The following is a 22184-nucleotide window of genomic DNA, read 5'->3' on the forward strand; positions in this document are numbered from 1 at the left end:
GACTTTAGCTAATAATCAAACATTTCGGATGGCTGCAGACGGATCAGCGTTTGCAGACCGCTCCAACGTCACATCAATGGGCCTCGGCTCAACGCCGACTTCTAGGAATCATACAGCAGCCTGGTTGATAATCACACCGTTTGATAAGCAGCTAGAGCCGGATACCAGATAACAGCGTTCGCACGGCCGATGTGCAGCCGTCGGGGACCCAGCGGGACGCCAACAACTGTCAAAGCGAAACGCCAACAGCGATCCGACCGGGATCGACCTGAGCTGCACCCTAGCTAGCCGAGCCGCGTCACCTCAGCCATCGCGGCTCAACGCGAGCGGAGATTCCCGGGGAAGCATGCGAAGAAAACGCAACGTGTCGCTTCTTTTGAGATCCAAAGGTCACTGGAATTTAGAGGAAATTCTGGCGCGGGCACGGACAGCCGGCTTGGCTAGCCGTCAGCACGGTTACGTACCGTCAGCGTATTCCCGGCGTCTCCGCCGAGGCCGCTCCGCGCTGAAGCCGTCAGATATGTCTTCGTTTTGTGATCATTAATTTCAGAACTAGACGGGGATTTCTGAGGTCGTAGTGGTGCTGCGCAGAGGTGGCGCCGTGTGTGGTAATGACGCTGGTGTTACACCTCCGTGACGTGGAGGCTCTCCTTCCGCGTTAGCGGCAGGCCGCAAGCGGTACGTACGCGGCGTGACGTAGGCCGTTCTCCTCCCATCGTCCCCTCCGGCCCGTCCGCATCCCGGAGGTGGGTGATGGAGGAGGCCCGCTCCATTCACCTCCAGAACCGGACCAACTGGTCCTTTACCTCGAGTTCACTGCATTTTCGAATCTGAACTATTGGATTCATCGGATCATTGGGAATCGTTTCTTGAATGTATTGAATGTAGCCTAGCATAGTGGTTTTTGGCGTGACTAAAATTATTTTATTCAAAGCTGCAGTCATAATGTCAATGGAGTTTACCTAAGATGTAACTACTACGTCAGAGTTGTAATTAATGATTGATTTGGTAAAAACATTTCAATAAACATCCAGGAATAAGGCAAATGTCAGCTGTCAAAATACAAACACGTCGGCACCAAAAGGGTCTCCATTGGTTTAAATATGCGAGTTTTATTTGATAAAAAACCTCACACAGCAATTTAAAAAGTGTAGCATTTTCAGGATTCAGAAAACAGAACAATTTAATACATACGCACACACTGAAACCCTGCACTTACACCACTACACAGTAACAAATGCACTGTTATTAATTTAGAGTTTAAGAAAAAAATAAAATCACTTTGTATAAAGGAAAAGCCATTTACACCCCCAAAGTAGGAAACCATAAACTATTCAGCTATAAACCATAAACTATTAACAGTGCAAATCTAGTAGCCTGCTGTCTATTCTACAGCCAGTTTCATAATATTGCACACACACATTAACTATAACGCGCCTGCAGAGCCAAACTGTTGCTGACATGCTACAGAGATTTTTAAAGTGCTAGCTTGGAACAGGATTGAGAGCCAGCCCGAAAGACGTTTGGTTCTAAATACATAGCTAGAAATACAAGTTGGGATGCAGTTTGATTCAAAATCAGATGTACATGTTGTAAGACTGTATAATCGACAGTATTGTGACCCTCAGGTGGAACTAATCGAAGATGTCAAGAACAAGAACATTCAGCAGTTTGTTCAGTAATTACCAGAATACATTCTGTGACAAAGAAACCGTAGAAACCCTGCCAGTTTATGAATGCATAGACAGGTTTTGAAGATGTCCGTGTTCACAGAAATTAAATTCTTAATTTTGATGCTACACAAAACAGTAAAAGTGAATTTATTAAATCGCTTTTTGACACCAATCGAAAACACTGAAAGAATATAACCAGCACCACTAGAAAGAGGAAGGAAAGGTTGATAGTACCATTAGAAAAGCTCTCCAAAGGCAGCTGAACAATGTAGCTTGTGTTTACAGGAATGAGTGGTAGACGTCGTTTTAAAACCCACAAGTGAAGCCTAAACTCTAAGATTATAGATGGAGTCCATCAACGCTGGATCACTATGTACAGAACAGTTGAACTAAGGTTATGAAGGCTGTGAAACCGACTGTCGTGGGTCGCTGCAAACCAAACCGACTCGTTTCTGTGAGGAAAAGTCGCTGTTAAGGTCTCCCAGGTGTTACAGTTAGAGGTAGATACCACTGGGCCTGACGAAGGGCCTAAGAAAATACACACATGCACCTGTCACTACAATCCCCCCCCCCCCCCCCGAAAAAAGTGAAATAAGCTCAAATGCAACGTACAAACCTACATGTAGGCACATTTACAGTGCACATTTACAGTGCACATTTACAGTGCACATTTACAGTGCATTTCTACAAAAACAATAAATGGTGGAAACGATTGTGAATTAGTTACTTCATCAAAGCCCGTGATATACCAACGCACCGCACGCCTCTCTGCTCAAAGTTGTTACGTGATAGCACTTTTATGGAGGAACCTGAATGAGTGCTTAGAAGCCTTTAAAAGATGTTTAAAAGATTTAAAAGATGTGCACGTGGCACTGCATGCGACACCAGAACCAGCACGCTTTGGTTATTGGGAACCTGATGTTGACGGTGTTCTGGTACCTGGCTGGTTTTACGATGTTAAAGTCACATTCGGTGCTGCGTAAACAAAAGATGACACCAAACTGGCGCCAGTCGTCAAGCTGCACATCTAGTTTTTCTTAAGCGAAGACATTAAAGTCGTGAGGAGAATAGAGACTGGTGATGTGTACAAGGCTTCGTTAATGTGCAAAAAAGAGCCGTGACAGAGAAAAGTAGTGTTTTCTGTGATCAGGTGGAGCATAAATAGGAAACAAGTCACCACGATACCATAAACTAACAGCTTAACGTTACACCAGTGTGTGATCCGACTCTACCCACCCTAAAAACATACAATGATCATTCAGGCTCGCGTCGTGTTGCTGACATGTTTGCAGAACTCCCCCCCCACCAAAAAAAAGGCACGACGGCACTAGCTTTGCGGTAGCTGCCAGCCTCTCGGAGGTCCGGAGGCGGCATCGAGACCTACGCTGCTACATTCAGACAAACTGTGAGGAACATGAGCGACGATCACCCCAAAATAAACACAGCACAAGGTAACCATCAACACGAATGAGGCAAAGGAGGGAGCGTGACGCAAAGGTGTTCCATGTTAAGAGTAATATTACAGGTAGCTGCAGAGGAAGCTGTGCCGATTTAACGGCTGATGATAGAAATCCAGAACCATATAATAATTACATACAGAGACTTTGGCAATAAAGAGGATCAATCTGACACCACATCATATCCCAGCCTCTGAAGACCTCTGCACTGGGGGGGTCACGTGCTTCTTAACCGATGCTAAACTCTCAGGCTTTCCACATTTACATTTAGTACCAAAGATCACGTCCACCTCATCTGACATGCAGTGAAGCAGACCAGTCCGCCCGCCCAGACCAGAACACGCCACAGTTTAAACTAATAAAGTCCACGAGCCTCCACGCACCGTCCTCCCTCAGAACGGCAGCCTCTTGGCGGTGACAAACTCCTCCAGTTGGATTTTGCCGCCCCCCATGAGCCCAAATGCTGGATACATGGTTCCAGAACAATCCACCTGCCGCTCATAAAGGCATCGCATGGTGTCGGCGTCATAAAAGTACACGCGGCAGGCGTCGTAGTCGAGGCACACGCCCAGGCGCTGCGGCATGGGCAGCACGCGGTTTCCAGGGTCGCTGCTCGTGGGTGCGGTCGCTGAGGAAATGGAGGAGGATGAAGACGCTTTGGGGATGAAGAGTTTGCCCATGCCCACAGTGAGGAGGGTGAAGGGCTGGCAGAGCTCGTAACAGGCGTCCTCGCTGCCGCTGTCGTGGCCGCTGTCGTGGTCGTACCTGCAAAAATGAAGAGGGCATGTATGGATTTGTTCAGCTTTAGAGCGCTACTGTTGAATAAATAGTTAATAATCAGTCTAATTTCCTGGTTGATCAATGCCTGGTGTTTATTACTGTGTATGCATTATGTAATTATTATAGAATTTACAGTATTTGCATTAATTATGGCTCCTTTACTAACTTTCCTCTTCTGATCTGCTGAGAAAGGCAGGCTTTGTCTGCGAGTAAGCTCTTTACGAGCTAAGACCGCTTCTCTTACATCAGAGGATTACGTGCGACTCAAACACGGGTATTACTGCGCGGAGATTGTTTGTGTCTGGCGTCCCCAGAGCGTGAAAAGGTAAAGACAAACAGCGTGTTTACAGCGTGGCAGCATGTTTAGCATGAAAACGTGCAGCTGATGGCGACACAAACCTCGGACTGCTCGTATCTCTGGGATTGTGGAGCCATTCGAGCAGCTTAGAATCAGAAGCCACCCCCACTTTGACCATGTAGGAGTGCGGTTCCACTTTGAAGGCCCAGTAGTGTCTACAGAACAAACAGAACGACTTTTAATTTGCACAGCAGTCAGAAAAAAAACAAAAAACTTTAAACATAGATCCGGGCCCCTTTATGAACACCTTACATCACTGATTAATGGCACATCTGAGACTAATGAAATTTTAATGAACCTGCCACCTTATGATCAAAAATAAAAGTTCCACTGCTGCTTCCCCTCTCTTAAAATATTTTACATCAGCCAGGCTGAGATATTGATATGCTAATGAGGCTCCTTCTGTCGGGGAAAGCGAGAAGAGCGCACGTCTGTTCTTAGCGTACCTGCCCTGAGAGATGCCCATGTCACCGATGATGTAGTCCAGGCTGATGTAGCTGCCCGTCTGCACTCGGTCGGCTGCGAGGAGGAAGGCCATGCCTGCCACATTCTCCACAGTGTCCCGCCGCTTGTTCAGAAGGAGGCGCTCCGTGCTGAAGCCGCATTTGTCACTAAACAGGAAGCCGAACACTGCAGAGGACGAGCGGGAAGGAGCAAGTCGGATGGATGAGAAGAAATAGGAGAAGAAATACTGAAACTGATATGACAACAGAAATCAAATGGAAATATAAAAGCAGTTTAATAGCTCTGGTGAGGCCTTTGCAGATTTACGCGAGGTCACTTTTGCTGTAGGTATCAGAGCTGCCACATGAGGGCGCCACAGCCCAGACAACGACCCGAGAGTCTCAGGCTCCCAACGTTTTCACATCAGGATGAGGAGCAAATGCCACATCATTATTGTACAACTGCCCTGTATTTTCCTCATTTAAATGCACTTGAACGCATTCTATAAATAAAATAGTTTACAGGCCAAAGACCACGGCGGCTATAATCCAGGATTCATTCAATCTCCTGTAATTATGCCTGTTCGCTCAACCATCCTGAGCAATCACAGAGCTGCGCTGGCGAGGACCAAACAAATATGCAAGCGTCTTGAGATGCTCTTCAAACTAGGTCAAGATCATTGAAACAGCATAATGATCGGACAATGCTGCTGAAGCACAGCAGAGCGCTGATACCAACATCTGGAACCCCTAAAACCCCCGGCAGATGGTGCCTTTTCACAGCTGCTCTTCAAAGGAAATGGTGCGGTTTCACAACCCTAACTTGACGACATGTCATCCAAGAATGGCAAAAATCTAATATTAGAATTTAATATCCCGTCTGTTTAAATATCTGTTGGCTTGAAATGAAAAGGAGCGCGGGAAAGTTCTGTGCGTGCGGCTTCTACTGCTGTTTGATGCATCGAATGGGACTTCGCATCCTCCTGTGACCTTATTAGCGAGTGCGACAGCTTTTTGGGAGGCAGAGCAGCGTGATGTGTCACACATCCACATGTGCAACAGATGCAGTCCTACTAGTGAAAGAAAAGTCCCGAGCTGGTCCAAACTCGGGGCATGACTCTGCAGGTTTACACCAACGGAACATAAAATCAGAATAATGGCCCCTCACAGATGGGTCAGAGCGACGGTTTCTTTTAATGAATTCCATCTTTCATCTGTCAAAGCCTAAAATGCCAGCAACAGATTCAAGTGCAGCTTTCTTTTCTGGGCTCTGTATCAGAATATACTCCCACTCACTCCGTGTATGAGCCCAGCTTGTGCTTTGGTTCCATCCATCCAACAACCAGAAGGCATTTTTAGAGCCATGAATTTAATCTCAGCGTGGCGTTATAACATCCACTGTAGAAAACAACAGGTTTGCAGTCCTGAAATGAAAGCAACCAGACGTGCTCTGACTAGTAAAGAGGACAGAGGAGCTTAGCTGTCGCCTTAGCCAAGAGGAGGCCCAACAAGAGGGGCTGGGTCTCAAACAGCCAGCAGCATAAAGCTGGACCTAATAACAGACGGTCATTTAATTAAAGCACTTAGTAACAATAATGCAGCTCAGACGTGCGGTCTGATGTTATTCTCCCTTTTTAATTCACACTTCTACACTCAACAAATTATAACCGCAACATGTTTGATTTTGCTCCCATTTTTTTCAAGAGCTGAACTCAAAGAGCGAACTTTTTCCCCCCCGTGTACACAAAGGGCCCATTTTTCTCCGATCCGTCCACCTCCCCGGTGTGGTGTATCGAGGTGCAGCTCAGACAGCACCGTTATTGCACAGGTGAGCCTTAGGCAATTGACAAACTGTCTCCAAAGATGCTTCAGAGAATTCGGCCTCACAGACCAGGTGTAACCACGCCCACGTCCAGCATCTTCACCTCTGAGGTGGTCCGAGACCAGTCCCGGCTTTTTGCATTGCTGAAGAATTTCTATACAAACAGTCAGCAAGCGTCTCGTCTGCATGCTCGTCGTCCTCATCCACAGGACTGCAGTTGGGCGGCGTGTCCGACCCGAGTGGGCAAACGCTCACATTTGATGGTGTTTGGCACTTCCAAGAGGTGCGCTCTTCACGGAGGAACCCCGGTTTTCACGGTACACGACGGAGGGTCACAATCGACGTGCTGCGCTGCGTGTGGTACCGACTGGTTTTCTGACCTCCCCCAGACCCCGTTAACGTCACTCCCTTAGTGCCCTGTGATGCCCTTCCCCTAAAGGTCAGTGGAAGACTCAGGACAGAACGGACCCCCACAGTGGGGATGAACGTCAGATTTCTCTCAGACTCACCAGGGGCAGGCGGTGTGTGAAAGGTGACCTCCGGGCTGTAGGGGCTGAACATGGAGTTCCTGCAGCTTCGAACTCTGAAGGCATACAGATTGTCAGGGTCCAGGTCACACACAACTGTGCTGGACCCGTGCACCCTCTCTGTGGCCCTCCAGCTCAGGCTGTCCTCCCCGTCCTCCTGTGATGGGGACAGGTTGGCCCCTCCAAGTCTGGAAACAGAGATCCCCATCGAATTATTGGATCTGTTCTACACAGATCTACAGGATCCAGGGTCTTTGTGTCAGCACCCACCTGCGATATTCAAGTATCTGCTGATCTGTAGGCTGGTGGTCTTCAGGCAACCTCCAACAGATTGCAGCCTCGTTGTAGACTTTGCTATTAGACAAGTCGATAAGAGGGGGGTCTGGAACTAAAAAAAGAAGAGGCCAGTGAGTGAGGCATGCTGGACAGCCCTCCAGTAAAAGATTAATTATAAAACACATACATTTGTGAAAATATAAACAAATAAACATGGTTTCTCAAAGGTCCAGGATATTGCATGATGCTAACAATTAGCAAAAAGTAACATTAAAGTATGAACAGAACAGCATGTTTTAATTACAGAGGACAGCTCGTTAAGCGCAGCCTGATAATAGAACTTCACATGGATTCACTTCCTGGAAATGCTCCATTTGTGCTTTCTGCCATGACGCCTGCCCTCTTGGTTGGTATTTATCCAACTCTAAATTTAGCCGTGCAGCAAAGAGCGCCTCTGCCCATCATCTGCCAACATCTGCTCTCTGACGCTGGTGTTCATGCCGTCGTTGGCCGCGCTCACTCCAGGGATGAGTCGTGTTACTCTAATCATGTAGGTCATGGGCTGCTCGCTCGCTTTCTCTATGCAGCTCATTCACGCCCCCCCACCCCCGTCTCCACCTCCTGGACCGTCCGTCATTCTCGCACATGCTCAACCTCTTTCTCAAATACAGCAAGTTCTCCCGTAGACAGACGACCCTACCCGTCAGCACTGTTGGCGTTTTGGGCCTCTGAAGTCGCACAATCACCGCCCCCCCCCCCCCCCGAACACCACCCTTAATGAGCTTGTGCCTCGTGCTCTGGTTTTATCAGTCCACATCACGTCATTCTACAATGACAAAGTTGTTTTCTCTTACAACGTCTGACCTTTGCAACAGTCATTTTTGTTCCAGGCCTGTTTGATATATGCAGAGGAGATGGATGGTCACTCCTCCAGAGAGCCTCTGTGCTTCGGAATATAGAGTCTAGAGTGTAGAAGGGCGCAGTCAAACAGGATTTGTTTCCAGTGGAAACTGCCCCGTTTCATCATCTGCCCAGGCTCCTATCAGGGGCTGAACTTTCGGCTCTGAGCTCACTCTGACATTTGCAGGAAATTTCCAACTGCAAGTCGGGACAACAGACGCTTTCACTGCCCCCTGAGGAACAGAGCATGGGGTCAAAACTCCCGTCGGGGCCACGGCTGGGCTAAAGAGGGGACTATATGGGCGGGGCCTTCAGTAACTATAAGAGGTGAAAGGAATCGTCCCCCTAGATGTGGAAGGTCATCAGTAGCAGTCTGTTGAGCATCTTTTAAACCAGATATTCTCGGATCGGTCGGGTTCCTGTAAAATAGCTCTGCAGCACAAGAGCCAAGAACACGACTAATGTGCTGCAGCCGCACCAATGCTTCATTTTAATTACTGCAGTAATGTGATGGCTGCAGGGTTCTTCTTCCTCCATACTCAGACTAAGAGCACCATTAGCTCTCCCAGGCCACTCAGTTCAAGTATACGTGGCTGCCGGCGCTGCCATTGTACATCCATAAGGGATCCGCACATTAGCTCCCGGATGGAGAAGATCCAACTATGACTAGGAAAATTCTCTTTTCATTGTTAAAACTGCACGGTTCTAAATAATACAGGTAGTCGGGCAAGTATGTTAGTCGTTGCTGATGACCAGTCAGGGACAAAAAGACATCAAACTGCTAATGAGCTCTTCCTTTTACTGGAAATTAATCTACGTTTGACTCAATTCCAGAGCCGTTTTTTTCCCTGAGGGCCACAGAAGGCGATCCGTTTCTGGTCCACTCGTCTGTAAGGCTCCAGGGAGCCGACCGCAGCCTCGGATAAATCACACATCACCGATTCTGAACAACCGGTCAGAACGGCTCTCCGGCAGAGCAACAAAAGCCCGCGGCCACAAATTCAAGTCACCCGACTGCTGTGTTTGCCGGAGTCACTGGGACAACTGTCGCTGGTCTGGATGCATTCATTCAGGGAGGACGACGTCCCCGATGGACTCTGGCTGGGCCCAGATGCTCCACGGCAGCATTTTAATCTTCAAAAATGACTTGCTCTGTCCGATGCTGGTGTTTTGAACCAAGTTTTATAAGCTTGAGCGGTCTTTCACGGCCATTCTAGACCGAGATTTAACGGATTAGACGTTCCAACTCTCTCTGGAACCAGGATCTACTCCCATCTCTGGGAAAAGCTCTACCTGAGCAGAGCTCACCGAGCAAACCTTTGTCAACCGACCAAGCACAACTAAGCTTCCCAGAGCGGTTAAACCCACTGTTGCTTATCTAATATAGATTCCCATAGGTGACCTCTGACCCCGTGGCACAACACGGGTCACGTGGCTGCGTACGTGGCTTACTCTAACCCTCCGAGTTAAACGTTTCATCTTTAGAGAGCCTCTCGTCTTCAACCTAAGCATGAAACAGGAAGAGTAGACTTGATTCTACAGTGGGAGTAACTTTGATTTTAATATTTTATGAGTGTGTTTAGAATGACGGTGCTAAATTAGAGGCTAATAGAACTGAAATGGACTTGCTTGTACCTCCACCAAAGCAAATCTCTTTCAGCAGAGTTTCTTCTCGGGACGTCTCCAAGACAAACTCATCAAAGCAGGGGTCTGCTGACGGATGGAAGGTCCGGAGAGACTCTGTGGCCTTCTGGATCCTAAAAATAGAGTCATGACAGATTAATAATTCAGGAAAATGACCTTCATAAGGCTGAAAGAGAGATGAAATTAAAAAGAACAAGCCAAGTTCAGGTCGGGGCCTGAAGCTCTGCAGCAGTGTGGAGCTTCGCTGACATCAAAGCTGCTCGTGGAGCTCAGCCAGCTTAGAGCAGAAGCTCTGGACGCTGCATTAGTGTTTCCTTAACTGCCTTTGATTTAGTGACCTTTGTGCACGTGACACGCTCCAGTCACCTGCACGCATAATCAGATTGATGGGCCCAAACACTAAAAATAGCCAGAGCCTAGCAGGGCCAAACAGAAATGATCCAGTTCTCCAACGGTTTACGTGAACTCTGATAGCGCCAACAAACTGGAATAAAAGTATTTGCAAAGATCGTGTTGGCAGGACTTTGAAGGCTGTGATGAACGACGGAGGGAACTATAAAAACAGAACCACTCAGATTCTACTAAAAGAACGTGCCCTTCTCTTCAAATCAAAAGAGAAACCAGGATCGCTCCGCTCTACCTGACGTGCAGCTGCTTTGCCGTCTGCACAAAACAGGACTGATCCGTCTCTTTCAGCACCTCCTGCGCGTAACCCACCAGTCCGCTGTTCTCCAGCATGCCCTGGTACTCCTCCACCTGCAAAACATTGTCAGAATAGGCAATTTGGAAGCTGGAGCCTGTGGATATTAAACCCAAACACTCAATGAGGAGACGCGTGTCCAGTGCCGGTCCTTCCTACCTGGGCCTTGAGTTGGCCCATGCGTCGGTTCCGCGACTGCTCAATGGACCGCAGCATGTCGGACTTCCTCTCCTGCAGAGCCTCAAACAGACGCTCAAAGTGCTCGGTGGCACGGCGCTCAGCCAACAGGCCATTCTCCTGCAGGGGGAAGATGAAAGCGCGCAGCGTGATTTCATTACCAACCCTTTAAAACGTGCGCGTGTACGAGAAGTGAGCTTGAGAGGTTCCTGTTCGGAGCAGGAACAACACGCAGACGGGCAGGAGAGACACCAACATAGTTTGCATACTGCGGTTTGCATATTGTTTGGCGAGAGGCGCTCCTCAGCTGCACGCTAACAATGAGTGATTGTTCCAGCGCTTCACGGGCTGCTTCAGAGTTATCAAACCCGTTTATAGGTCCGGTCAAAAGGTACCGGAATCACTATGTGTTCATTTGAAAAATAAATCCCAATTGCAGGAGTCCATAACGTATTTGAGAAACATGCCGGGGCTAAAAATGGTGAGGTAACTATTTTGGGAGCCTGGCGGGGCGTTGTTGGATGAGTCAGCTGTCTCACCTCGGTCCGACTGATGAGCTGCTCCAGACCTGTAATCTGAGTCCTGACCTGGTCCTCTTTGCTGATAAGGTAATGGATACTCTTGGCCAGCTTCTCCTGGTGAGGGAAGAAAAGATCAGCGGCACATAAAGGCAGCCTGGTTACTGTCCACCGGGTGACACACGCGTCCAACATGAAGTCGGAGACTAAAGTCCAATTTATTGATCGACATTCGTGCTTTTGAGCTGCGTTGTGAGACTGTACAGTAAATATTTCCACCAGCTGGAGCCCCAAAACCCGACTACTATTGCGATAGCTTGACTGTCCCAAGCAAACGAAACCCGCGGCGCTTCCGACTGATCGACTGTCTGAATGTATCGGATGTCCTCAGCACTCCCAAAAAGCTCTTCCAGACACAAAGAACAGAAAGTCATCAAGCACAAACGCTCTGGTGAAATATTAAACGCTGCAGAATGAGCAGCAGATAGGATTTCTTCCGAGACAGGCTGGACTTGCTGAGCGACACCTGAGCGTTTGTTCCAACATGAGTAACCTACTACGGTAGTCGACATTTCATTCAACGGATTTTTCTGGCGTGCTTCCCCGTCGGCCCCAGTAACGACCTGGTCACCTTCTCCTTTTTATTACCGAATGAGACTCGGATGTGTCGGTTTGCTGATCTGGCTGGTTCTGGTCCGCCACATTAAATGTGCTGAATAATAAACTTAAAATGAGTTCATGTAGCGACTAAACTTCACTCTTTGGAGACAGAGCCCTCGATCGGCGCTGGAGGTGTCAAGGGTTACCTTGAGGATCTTGTAGGCGTTGCTCATGGAGGTGACTTTGTGGTTGGCGTGGGATCCTCCCAGCTTGCACAGGTGGCAGACTGGTCGCCTGCAGACCTCACAGTACATGTTGACCTTCTCCATCTCGTGCTCTGGGCACATGAGCACCTACAGGCAGTGGAATGGATACGCAGCAAGTGAAAAGAAGGTAAAAGCAAACAGGAAATGAGCTCAACCTCAAACAGAATCCACGTCAGCGCTTTCCACAATGACAAAGTGCTCATCAGCGTTTTAAGAGCATCCCTTGTTAGTCTAATCACAAATAGCAACGTTAACAAAAAAAAATCATGTGAAGGCGCCGTGTCAAAACGGAGACGAGCTGGAACTCGACAAATATGCAGCGTGCGAAGAATTAAAGTCATTATTCGCTGAAGTGCATCGTGCCAGCGCATCTCCTGCCTGACTTAAGCTGCCACATTAGTTGGAGACGGTCCTCGAAAACAAGTATTGATCTGAAAAAGTGCCTCCCACAAGCACCAACGCGGTTAATCATTAAAAGATGACCTAAGGCAAAGCATAGCGAGTTTATTCTGGGACAGTTTAACAGAGATGTGGTTGCTCCACCCGAGGGCTGGGGTTTTCCACCCTTCGCCGAGCGTCCTCACCTTGGGCCTAAAGTTTGTAGTGGGGCCGACGTACTCGTGCTGGGCTTTGGGTGTGCCCCAGGGGTGGTTCAGCTTGAAGCACTCGTTGCAGTAGCTGGCCCTGCAGTCCATGCAGCTCTTGGTGGCCTCCTGCTGGGGGGGCTTGCAGACGTTGCACATGATGGCGACGGCGGCGCGGGCCGCCTGGCGGTAGCGCTCCACGATGCTCTCCAGGGTGAAGTTCCGAAACAGCATGCTGATGCCGCGTTCGCCCAGGTCGATGTCGTGCTGGCAGCCGGGGCAGGGAATGGTGGTGACCCGCGGGGTCACCGACCCCCGGCGCCACCCTGGGGAGGAGATGGAACCTGGTAGGAGGATGGAAGAGAAGTTATCGACCGAATGGACAGCAGAGGAGCCGCGGATTTCTCAATCTTGGCTGAGGCACAAGTTTGAATCTAGAACGTCCTTTCATTGACTATGAAAGCGTCAGATGTGGCCTTTAAAAACAGGCGTGCGCTCAACAGCTTTTGGGCCGTTATATTCAGCACCGCATCAGACATGCCGTGCAAAGGGCGGCAGAAATGTCTCCGAGAGTTGGTAACATCTACACAAATGGGCCTCAGTGCGTCTCCCTTCATGCTTTATTTCCACAATGACCGCCACTTCAGGAAGACACGCACAACACTGAGCAGCCGTCATACGGGGAAATAAGCTCACGGAGGGAGACTTCCCAAGACTGGCGAGTCACGAAACGGGGAACAGTCAGAGGGAGAATGGCATCCTTTCAGTTGCAATAAGATCTACGGTGTCAAGACACCCAACTACAGGAGGGAGGAGCATTTAAGTGCTCATGATGATCTGGACAAAAAAGGAAAAAATTCCCATGAATGAAGAAAATAAAAGGACACGATCAGCTGTGATTTATTTTCCATCCAAGCAGTGACTCACGCTGATGTAGAGTCGGGCTTCCAATGGAAGAGTGGTGATAGTTGCGTGTCCAGTTCAATGCATTAACACTTAACAGAAGCACACCTCTTAAAAGCAACACTGCTTTCAAGAGTTTCACAGAATCGTGCTTGTTAGCGATGCGGCGGCATCGCAACAAAACAGCAAGTTTAAGGACACAAAGTGTTGCACAAAGTCTCATCACAGATGCAAGCAATGGGGCAAAATGGCACCAACACAGACACAGACACACACACACACACACACACAGTTGGCAAGCTGCAGTCACTACAGAGCAAAATAAAAGACAAAGAGTGCTTCACGTTTTTGGGACACGGGGGAATCGAGGAGTGCTGGATTTATCTCGGTTCGCAAGCCAGAATTTCCGCTTCGTTTCCGAGGACCTGGAAATTAAATCAAACACTCCTCAGGAAGGCAAAACACAGGAAGCTGCTCCGACACGGCGCATAAGGGCGGAGCTCAGGGGAAAGCAGGTGGACGACAGCAAACGTCTGAACCTTTGATACAGGGTGTGCGTGTCATGTGACACGAGCTAGGCTGAAGCCTGTGTGGACATTTGCTAAATGTGGTAGCTAACTCAACAGCTAAGGACCACTCACAACAAATCACATCTTCTTCCTGCAAATTTGAAGGTGACTGACATTTTTTCCTGGTTTTATGATGAGAAAATAAGCTGAGGATGTTGATGGCATGAACTGAAGCAGAAATATTCCACGTGAACCCATGAATGTTGCTAAAAGACGACAAGTGGCCAGAACAAGTGTGTGTTGATGCTCGTCTGTTTCCTTCTAAAGGGTGAACCCGGAGTTAATCGGGCTCTTTTCGTTCTCGTGCTTCGGACCCAGCTCGTTTTTAAAGCTGACAGAATCAACATTTACAGCCAAATTAATTTCCTAGCCAACAAATCTCGCTGTCGTGGGGCTAAAACTTCTCATTTCATCATGCTGATCCTGCAAACAAAATAACAATTCAGTGTTTGATAAACTATTATGGAGTGTAAATGGAGCCCTCGAGGCAATCAGAGCACTCGGTAAAATTAGCCAAGTCGTTTTGCAAGTTCAAACATATCGGAGGGTTTCCTGCAGAGCGCACGTTCCACGCAATCACCCTCACGTGCATCGTGGAGAGAATATGAGAATGAGGACGGTACACGTGTACAGTGCGTCCTGCTTCAGCTCCTGGGAATAGCGGCTCTTTCTCGGACATTTTGGATCCTTTCGGTTCTAAAGGTCTCTAAAAGTGATTCCATTCCATATTAGTCTACATTTAATCTTCTGAGCGCTGCTGCTTTTTTGAATTTCCACAGTAAAATGGAGTAACGCAACAGCACCAAGTTAAAAAGCTACGGATTTAATCTAAACACTAACAGGTGGTTTGTTTATGTGGTTGTGTGGACAGCCTAAAGCAGACTAGCTGTATAAAAGGGTAAAACCAAACCAGGGTTCCGTAGAGGTTCTAGTAACGCCGTACTCACTACTACAGCTAGCCCAAAAATGGAGCCCGCGTCTACCTCGACCTCCCAACGACCTTCGCACTGTGGCTGCAAGCAATGGACAGAGAATGAGAGCAACAATCAAAAATGAAACAGTGCAGAATGGGAAATGTGTAAAAAAATTGAAATTAAATGACACAGAAGACGGAAGGCCAAGGCAAAAATGAAGAAAACCACCGATATTGTGTGGAGCAGAGTGAGATGAGAACTGGGGGCGCCTGCAAAAACATTTCTTTTTCCTCCTCAGACGTTAGTCGGTTACTTCTCACATCTGTGGGAGCTTCATTTTAATCAGTACAAACATTTGCCAACGTCGTCAAACAGGTTTGTATTAGTGTGCGTTTCATGTTAAAGAATGTAAAGTTGGATAAGAAACGATTCAGAGGTCAGGGGTCACCCCCGACCTTCTCCTAGTCTCCTCTTTTTAACTTTTCAAGCTAAAAGTTGAAAATGTGCTATTGCTTTCGAAGGAGCCTGAAGGCAGCAGCAACCTCACTGGCACAACAAAGACCCACTTTTTACATTTTTTTAATTTTAGAAAAATACACCGGTGGACGAAGTTTAACGTGACCTTTTTCGTTGTAATACCTCAACTGGCCACTGGGCAATATGAAGCCCCTGATATTGTCTTTATATTTACACAAAATCCTGAAAATAAAAACATACACAGAAGCAACGTGTTAAACTTGAGTCCCTGATTAAACACTGATGGTCGGTTTGATTTACTCACCTGACACGTGTGTTCAGCGCACACTGAGGATTTCTAAAGCATGTACAATTTGCGTTTTGTAATCAGATTAAAGCATTTTAAAAGGAGAATGCCCTTACTGACTAATCCGGGGGGGGGGGGGGGAATTCCAGAGAAGCAGTTAGGTAATTATGTCAGTTTCTTTATGGTTGTCCTCACTTTCAGAGAGGACGGAGTGATTTCCTATATTAGCAGAAGTTGAGCTGGGAGCGAATAAAAGAAACCATTCAAGCTGAAACGGAGGCTTGTGTCGGACGGCTGCGCTTTTCCCTTTGCCACCATTAAACGGCTGAATGCCCCCCCCCCCCCCCCGCCTTTATCGGGAGTCTATCGGGGGGGGGTACAGGTTTATGCATTTTTGACTGCAGAAACTCAATCTGTGAAGTCGTGACAGAAGGTGTGTTGTTCACAGAGGTGAGTGTGTCTGAAACAGGGAAGGCTCAGGAGCCCCCCCCCCCTCAGGGAAGGAGCCCCCAGCCCTGAGCTCCTGGAGCAAACAGGCCTCCTTCTGTCCCATCATGCCGTGTGTTCAGCCAGGAGCTCGCAAATATTGTGACAAGCTGACTGAGCAACGTGAACGCCCCCCCCGCCCGGCTCAGATTAAGAGTTTAACGTGCTTTAAAAAGGAGCTCACAGGTGGCACTTTCTCCGTTCTTCTGCACCTCTTCATCTAATTAAAGGAGTGAAAATGATAGCCCTACTGAAGCTTTTTATTGGGGGGGGGGGGTATAGCTCTTCTGGCTACAATTCCTCCGCTTTGTCTTCAATGACAACTGTAAAAGCAGGAAGGATAACAGGAAGTAGTGACGACTGACACACTAATGGCTGAGCTGTCGTGTTACTAAAGTCCTTGGGAGATACCGGAGCGTTTGTGACTTCCCCCCCCGACCCCAGGGGGAAGGTCACATTATCGCCGGCGTGACCAGTTAACCTACGCTCGTAAACCCTCCCACGCGTACAACCACCGTTATTCCACGGGGAAAATGAGCTGGTTCAGTTACCCCTGGCAACCCACCTGATCTGACCAGCCGGTCCAGCCTCTCCATGGACGGGGACGGCACCCTGGACCTCGGACTGCCCGGCAGGGAGCACTCAGAGCCGGCGTCGAAGGAGTCTTCGTGGGTTATCATCAGCAGCTCCCGGACACACTTGTGGCAGATGCTGTGCTGGCAGGGCAGGATCAGGGGGTGGGTGAAGAGCTCCTTGCAGCTGGGGCAAATCAGCTCCCTCTCAATGTTCTTGATGGGAACCTGGAGATGGAGGGCCAGGTTACAGCAACCTGCCAGGATGCTTTGCATTATACTTACAGGACGCGGCTCAGAGATGATCCAGAGAGGCTTTAAGCGCTCACCAATTCAAGGATGGTCGTCTTACTTTAAAGACAATCACCTATTATTAGGACATTTCCGAGGCTGCAGCTGACACACAGCCATTGTCCAGGAAACAATCTGCTGAGTCAGTCAGCAGGGAGCATGGGTCTCAGGTCTGGATACGGTACACATCAGGTTAATGGCTGCTGCCAGCTGGGACGTCTAGAGAGGGGATCTCAATAAGAGCCCGTTTTCCCCACGTTCTCCATACATTACATAAGACGGGATTAAGCTCGACTAAATATAGACAAACAGTTGAAGACACCCGTCCAGCAGCTCACGTTCAGCATTTTCACTTACGCCAGGACATTACTGCAAAGTTAACACCCAAAGCTTATGCTCGCATATTTAGAGGCTTAATTGGTTTGTTTAGCCGACTTTCTGGTGGCGTGGTTTCCAAATTCGGATCTCTTCCTACGCAAGCAAACGCCTCCATGTGTTTCAAGACAATACTGGGGGGGGGGGGTTGGGGTAAACAGTGTGACTTCATTAGCATTTCCGAGGCGAAATGTTGCCTAAAGATCAAATCATTCCTGCCAAAGTTGATGAATGGACACACGGTGGTGGCTCTTCCCAGTTTCCCTGTTGCGCCTTCAGAAATCCGCCCGGTGCTTCAATTACGCATCAGAGGAGCAACAAGCTGTTCAACAATGACGAGTCAAAAATGCGTTTTTAATCAACCTCCCTCTCCCTTACCGCATTTGTGCTGCACCGCCGCATCTCTGCAGACATGGTGGAAGCCTCGTTTGTCTGGGAGAGAAAGCGTAAAAAAAAACCAACACGCGCAAAATGAGCTATTCCGGCAGTTTTCGTGTTTGGTTCCACTCCGCGGACGCCGGGGAAGATGCCGACAGCGACGGCTGAATGAATTTAAATAATGACGCTGCCGCTGCTGAGACGAGCAGCCACTAAACACACGCACACGCACACAAACGCACACGCGAGGGCGGGGAGAGAGCGCGGAGGAGGGAGTGTGGGAAACTGGAGTTTCTGCTGCATTCAAAGAAGCTCGGAAATTGTAGCTTCTCGGTCATCGATTCGATTTGGGGATTCGTGTCATAATAAACCCAGTTTATCGTCTGATTTAGAATCACAGTCATTTGGAAGGAGAATCCAGATTTTGACTGATAAATCTGCAGTATCTGTGGTGGAGGGTGGAATTTTAAATTTCATATCCTTCAAAAATATGTCAATGTGTCAATAATGATCAATAAGAGTATTTAATTATTATTTTCATTGTGGCAATTAGATTTGTGGACGTCGTTTATGACATCTTTCCCTCTTCCCGGGTTATCTATTAATTGTAATAATACTAAGCAGATTGAAAGCTAAAACAAAAACACTATGGTTAAATGATTTTTAATTTTTTAGCTCACATCTATAGACCCATTTTACATTCTGATTCATCAGAATATTCAGGGAAAAAGACCTTGGCTAAACAAATGGTCTGAATTATCATCCATTAGAGTGCACAAATATAGATTTTCACCAAAAACACTTTGGTCTCCAGTGGCCTGTAGTGAACATGATTTATGAGCTGTAATAAGAATTATACACCAACTACCGGTAATAATTGAGTCTGGAAAGGAACGTGTTAAAAAGCTGTCAAATAATGGGACTGGACCTTTTCACAGTCACCGTGACACCAAAAGTCAAACAGGCGATTAATTCAATTTGGTTGGTGTCTGTTTAGAATTGCCTGCAGTCAGATTTGCAGAGCTGTGGCTGGAAGTAGGAGTGAAAATGCAAATTTCTACTGGACCTGATGTCTGAAAAGCCCAACACACAGTAGCAGTGATACAGCTGCCAGTGTTCACCGTGGTGCATTTATTTCAATGTTAGATGCATTTCCTTTTTTCATTTAAATAAAAAAATAAAAACTAACAACCTGTACACGAAAAGAGAAAATTAAGATTTGTGAAGATGTAATATTCTATAAATGTGTTCTTATCTGACTCCATATAGGTCCATAAATGCTACTTTAGTCTTTGTTGTTCTTTTTAAGGTCTACAGTGGAGGGAAAAGAAATCCATCCATCCAGCTGTTTTTCTTTTTTCTGTCTCCAGACACAAATAATGGATGGGTGTGCTGGAACACAAATGGTGGGTGCATGTCAGCGTTCACAGAGCGAGTGAGGAGATTTCAAATTTAAACATAAAGAACTTTCACACGGCCTTAATGGGAACATTAAGTTTTATAGAGTGTCCGCTGAGCTGAACCTTCACATCACTGATAAAAGGTCTGTTAAAGCTACAGCTTCTGTGCACATTGCAGTCTTTTCTAATGTCACGATCCTTCCCAGTATCCCTCTGGATTTATGGTCTTTTAATCGCCCGGGGGTCTGAAACTCATTGTATAGCACGTTGGGCCCCCACTAGTTCATAAATCCAACAGTCCCTAAACTTCACCAGAGTCATTAGAACATAGATGTGTGGTTCTGGGGAGGCAGAGATGTTTATGTGAACTGCAGAGGTCAAAGGACAACATTGACCTCTGACTGAACCCCGACGTAACGTCACATTGATCCAGGGACTGATTCTGGTGAGTCATTCTCCTTTCAAGTTGCTGCAAACTGGAGTTTCTGCGACGCCACAGTCTCGTTGGGTTCAGCATGAAGGTTCTGCACGTTGGGCCACAGTTCAGAACCAGGGAGAGCCGAAAATAGTTCAGATGGCATTTCTGCCAGTAAATCAGCAATGCATTCTATTTTTATCCTCAAAGGCTTCTAAATAGTACAACTTACATGTTAAACGACTGTGAATTAGAATGTATGTGCAGGTATGTGCATTAACGCCAGGAGGGTAACCATCGAGATGCACCGGAGGGGTCCGAAACCTTCTGTCTGCATGATTCACAAGTATCGCTGGAATCCCTGAATCACTCATGTGCACACTTTCAAACACAGACATACGCACGCACACACACACACACACACATCAAGCATCAGCGGCGCTTTCCAACATAACCGGACCGTGTGACAGGGGTGAAATAAGGGGAAGACCCCCCCACCATCACCACGACCACCACCTCGCACCTCGGTGACCTAAAAGTGTCCTGACCAAACCCCCCAGCTGTCCTGTCACACCGTCTGAAATCCGGGATCTGCCTGCAGCACCGGCCTGCAAATGGGTGCAGCTGCTGGAGCCTCTCATCCAACTCTTTATGTTGGCAGTTTTCACGGAATAGACAAGAAAGTTTACGCCTTAGGACAACCTCGCCACAGAAACGGGCAGAATAGAAGGCGTCCGAGGCGCATTTTATCACGCAAGAGTGTGGTGTGGCTGTTTTTAATCAAAATTAGGTCAGTGAATGAATATAAAGCAAGACGTAGATGCAAAACACAGGATAGATAGATAGATAGATAGATAGATAGATAGATAGATAGATAGATAGATAGATAGATAGATAGATAGATAGATAGATAGATAGATAGATAGATAGAACAAAGGACACACCTGGAATAGAACAGGTGTACTCTAGGTGTGTTCATCTGTGAGCTAAATCAAAGGTAATCCGCTGCCTTTGTAATCCCGCTGTGACATGTACAATAAGATCTATAGATCTGGTATTAGCAGGGCTCCGGGATTGTCAGCATCCCTCTCCTCCATCGCCCTGCAGCCCGGACCAGCCGCCGCCGTCGCCGCCGCCGCGCGCTGACAGCCAGACCGCAGCTGTCACCAGGACCGCCAATGCATCCGGCCGACACTCACCTCGCCGCGCTCGATCCGCTCCACGATGCTGGCGAACTCCGTCATGTCCTCGGAGTCCGACATGGCTACGGGCGGATGGTGGTCGGCTCAGCCGGCGGGAGACGATCAAACGTGGAGAACCGGAGAGAATCGACCGCAGCCGCGGCTTAAAGACGCAGAATGACAAGCGCGATCAGAGGGGAAGAGAACGTCAGAAGAGGAGAGCCGCTGCTCGCTCAGACCTTCATCATCCCTCCTCCCTCCTCCGTGCGGGCTGGTTCATGCTGCACGGGTCTGATTATCCTTTACTTTGCTTCGTCTTGGAGGGAAAACTCCGCCCTCGCGCACTGTACTATCTCCTCCTCTCCACATCATCACTCTGTGGCAGCAGCAGCTTTTGTGTTGTCTTTTTAACCCCCACCAATCTCCAGAAATAACCGTAATATTCCTGCTCTGCCGTGGATTAAAAGGGAAGCCCAAATCTCTCTGAGCCGGATTCAGTCAAATTGGGCATTTTACGCACGGGCAGCGACGCTTTTGCGCGTGTGTGTGTGGTGAAAAACGGATGGATTTATGTTCATTGTAGACTAAAATATAAGGATGCACCTGTTTAATATTGTTTTGTCTGTGGGTGTGCGTGGGGGAGGATTTGGGAGGAGGGGGATGAGAAGACGTCATCCCTCATTCACAGCACAGCATGCGAGGCCGGATTAAGAGCGTGTTTTTTAATTTTTCTGGCAATGCCACTTGTTCCGCGTCACCAGATGGCCACGCAGGCACATTCCACCCCATTGAGCACGCGGATGGGTGGGGGACAAATGGGCAGGCTGGCCCGCCTGTGCAACCGGAGCACGGCAGAATTAATAACTGAATGACTGAGTGTCCACTGTCACAGGCGCTGATGGACGAGTTCGTTTTTACCATCACTTCCTGGAGATGGACACCTTTCTGAGAGCTTTGCCTTTAAAATATTAAATAGCTCCAAGGAACGCATTGTTTAAATGCAAAAATGTATTTAAGGCACGCGTTTCAAACCCACTCAGAGGAACAGAAATGGAATAAGAATAATATAAAGTCAGCGGAGGCAACATCTGGAATCCATGAGATCCACATGATGACTGATGCAATTCACATAACTCATTTGTAAACAAGAACAGATGCTGCTTTGTCACAGCATCACTTCCAATGATGAGATCCAGTCAGGTGCTGCTGTAT

General features: G+C 47.9%; 2 protein-coding genes across 7 annotated transcripts in view; both read right to left on the reverse strand.

Annotated features, from left to right (window-relative positions):
• ccser1 (coiled-coil serine-rich protein 1) overlaps positions 1 to 775 on the reverse strand; it is a 72390-nt gene extending 71615 nt beyond the window's left edge. For 2 of the 5 annotated variants that reach the window (XM_029829442.1, XM_029829444.1), the window contains exon 1: positions 465 to 773. The gene's annotated coding sequence lies outside the window, so the exon portion shown is untranslated. Of the gene's footprint in view, positions 1 to 464 lie in introns of all 5 variants that reach the window. The other 3 variants (XM_029829441.1, XM_029829443.1, XM_011615576.2) reach the window with 3 other exon arrangements.
• Positions 776 to 1086: 311 nt separating this feature from the next.
• trim36 (tripartite motif containing 36) lies at positions 1087 to 21534 on the reverse strand. 2 transcript variants are annotated; one of them, XM_029829424.1, is made up of 14 exons: positions 20991 to 21534; positions 16926 to 17160; positions 13973 to 14053; positions 12726 to 13069; positions 12082 to 12228; positions 11297 to 11392; positions 10740 to 10877; positions 10521 to 10636; positions 9872 to 9993; positions 7331 to 7448; positions 7043 to 7248; positions 4715 to 4898; positions 4310 to 4423; positions 1087 to 3895 (listed from the first exon to the last, which is right to left on the reverse strand). In XM_029829424.1, exons 1-14 carry the CDS (start codon positions 21051 to 21053, stop codon positions 3523 to 3525), a joined length of 2337 nt encoding a protein of 778 aa, XP_029685284.1. In that variant the 5' UTR covers positions 21054 to 21534; the 3' UTR covers positions 1087 to 3522. The 2 variants fall into 2 exon arrangements, with proteins under 2 accessions (XP_029685284.1, XP_029685285.1); XM_029829425.1 differs by lacking the exon at positions 13973 to 14053 and having other exon boundaries at positions 20991 to 21531.
• Between the last annotated feature and the right edge of the window lie 650 nt (positions 21535 to 22184).

This window comes from Takifugu rubripes, chromosome 21, assembly GCF_901000725.2.
Source record: "Takifugu rubripes chromosome 21, fTakRub1.2, whole genome shotgun sequence".
Lineage (NCBI taxonomy): Eukaryota > Metazoa > Chordata > Actinopteri > Tetraodontiformes > Tetraodontidae > Takifugu > Takifugu rubripes.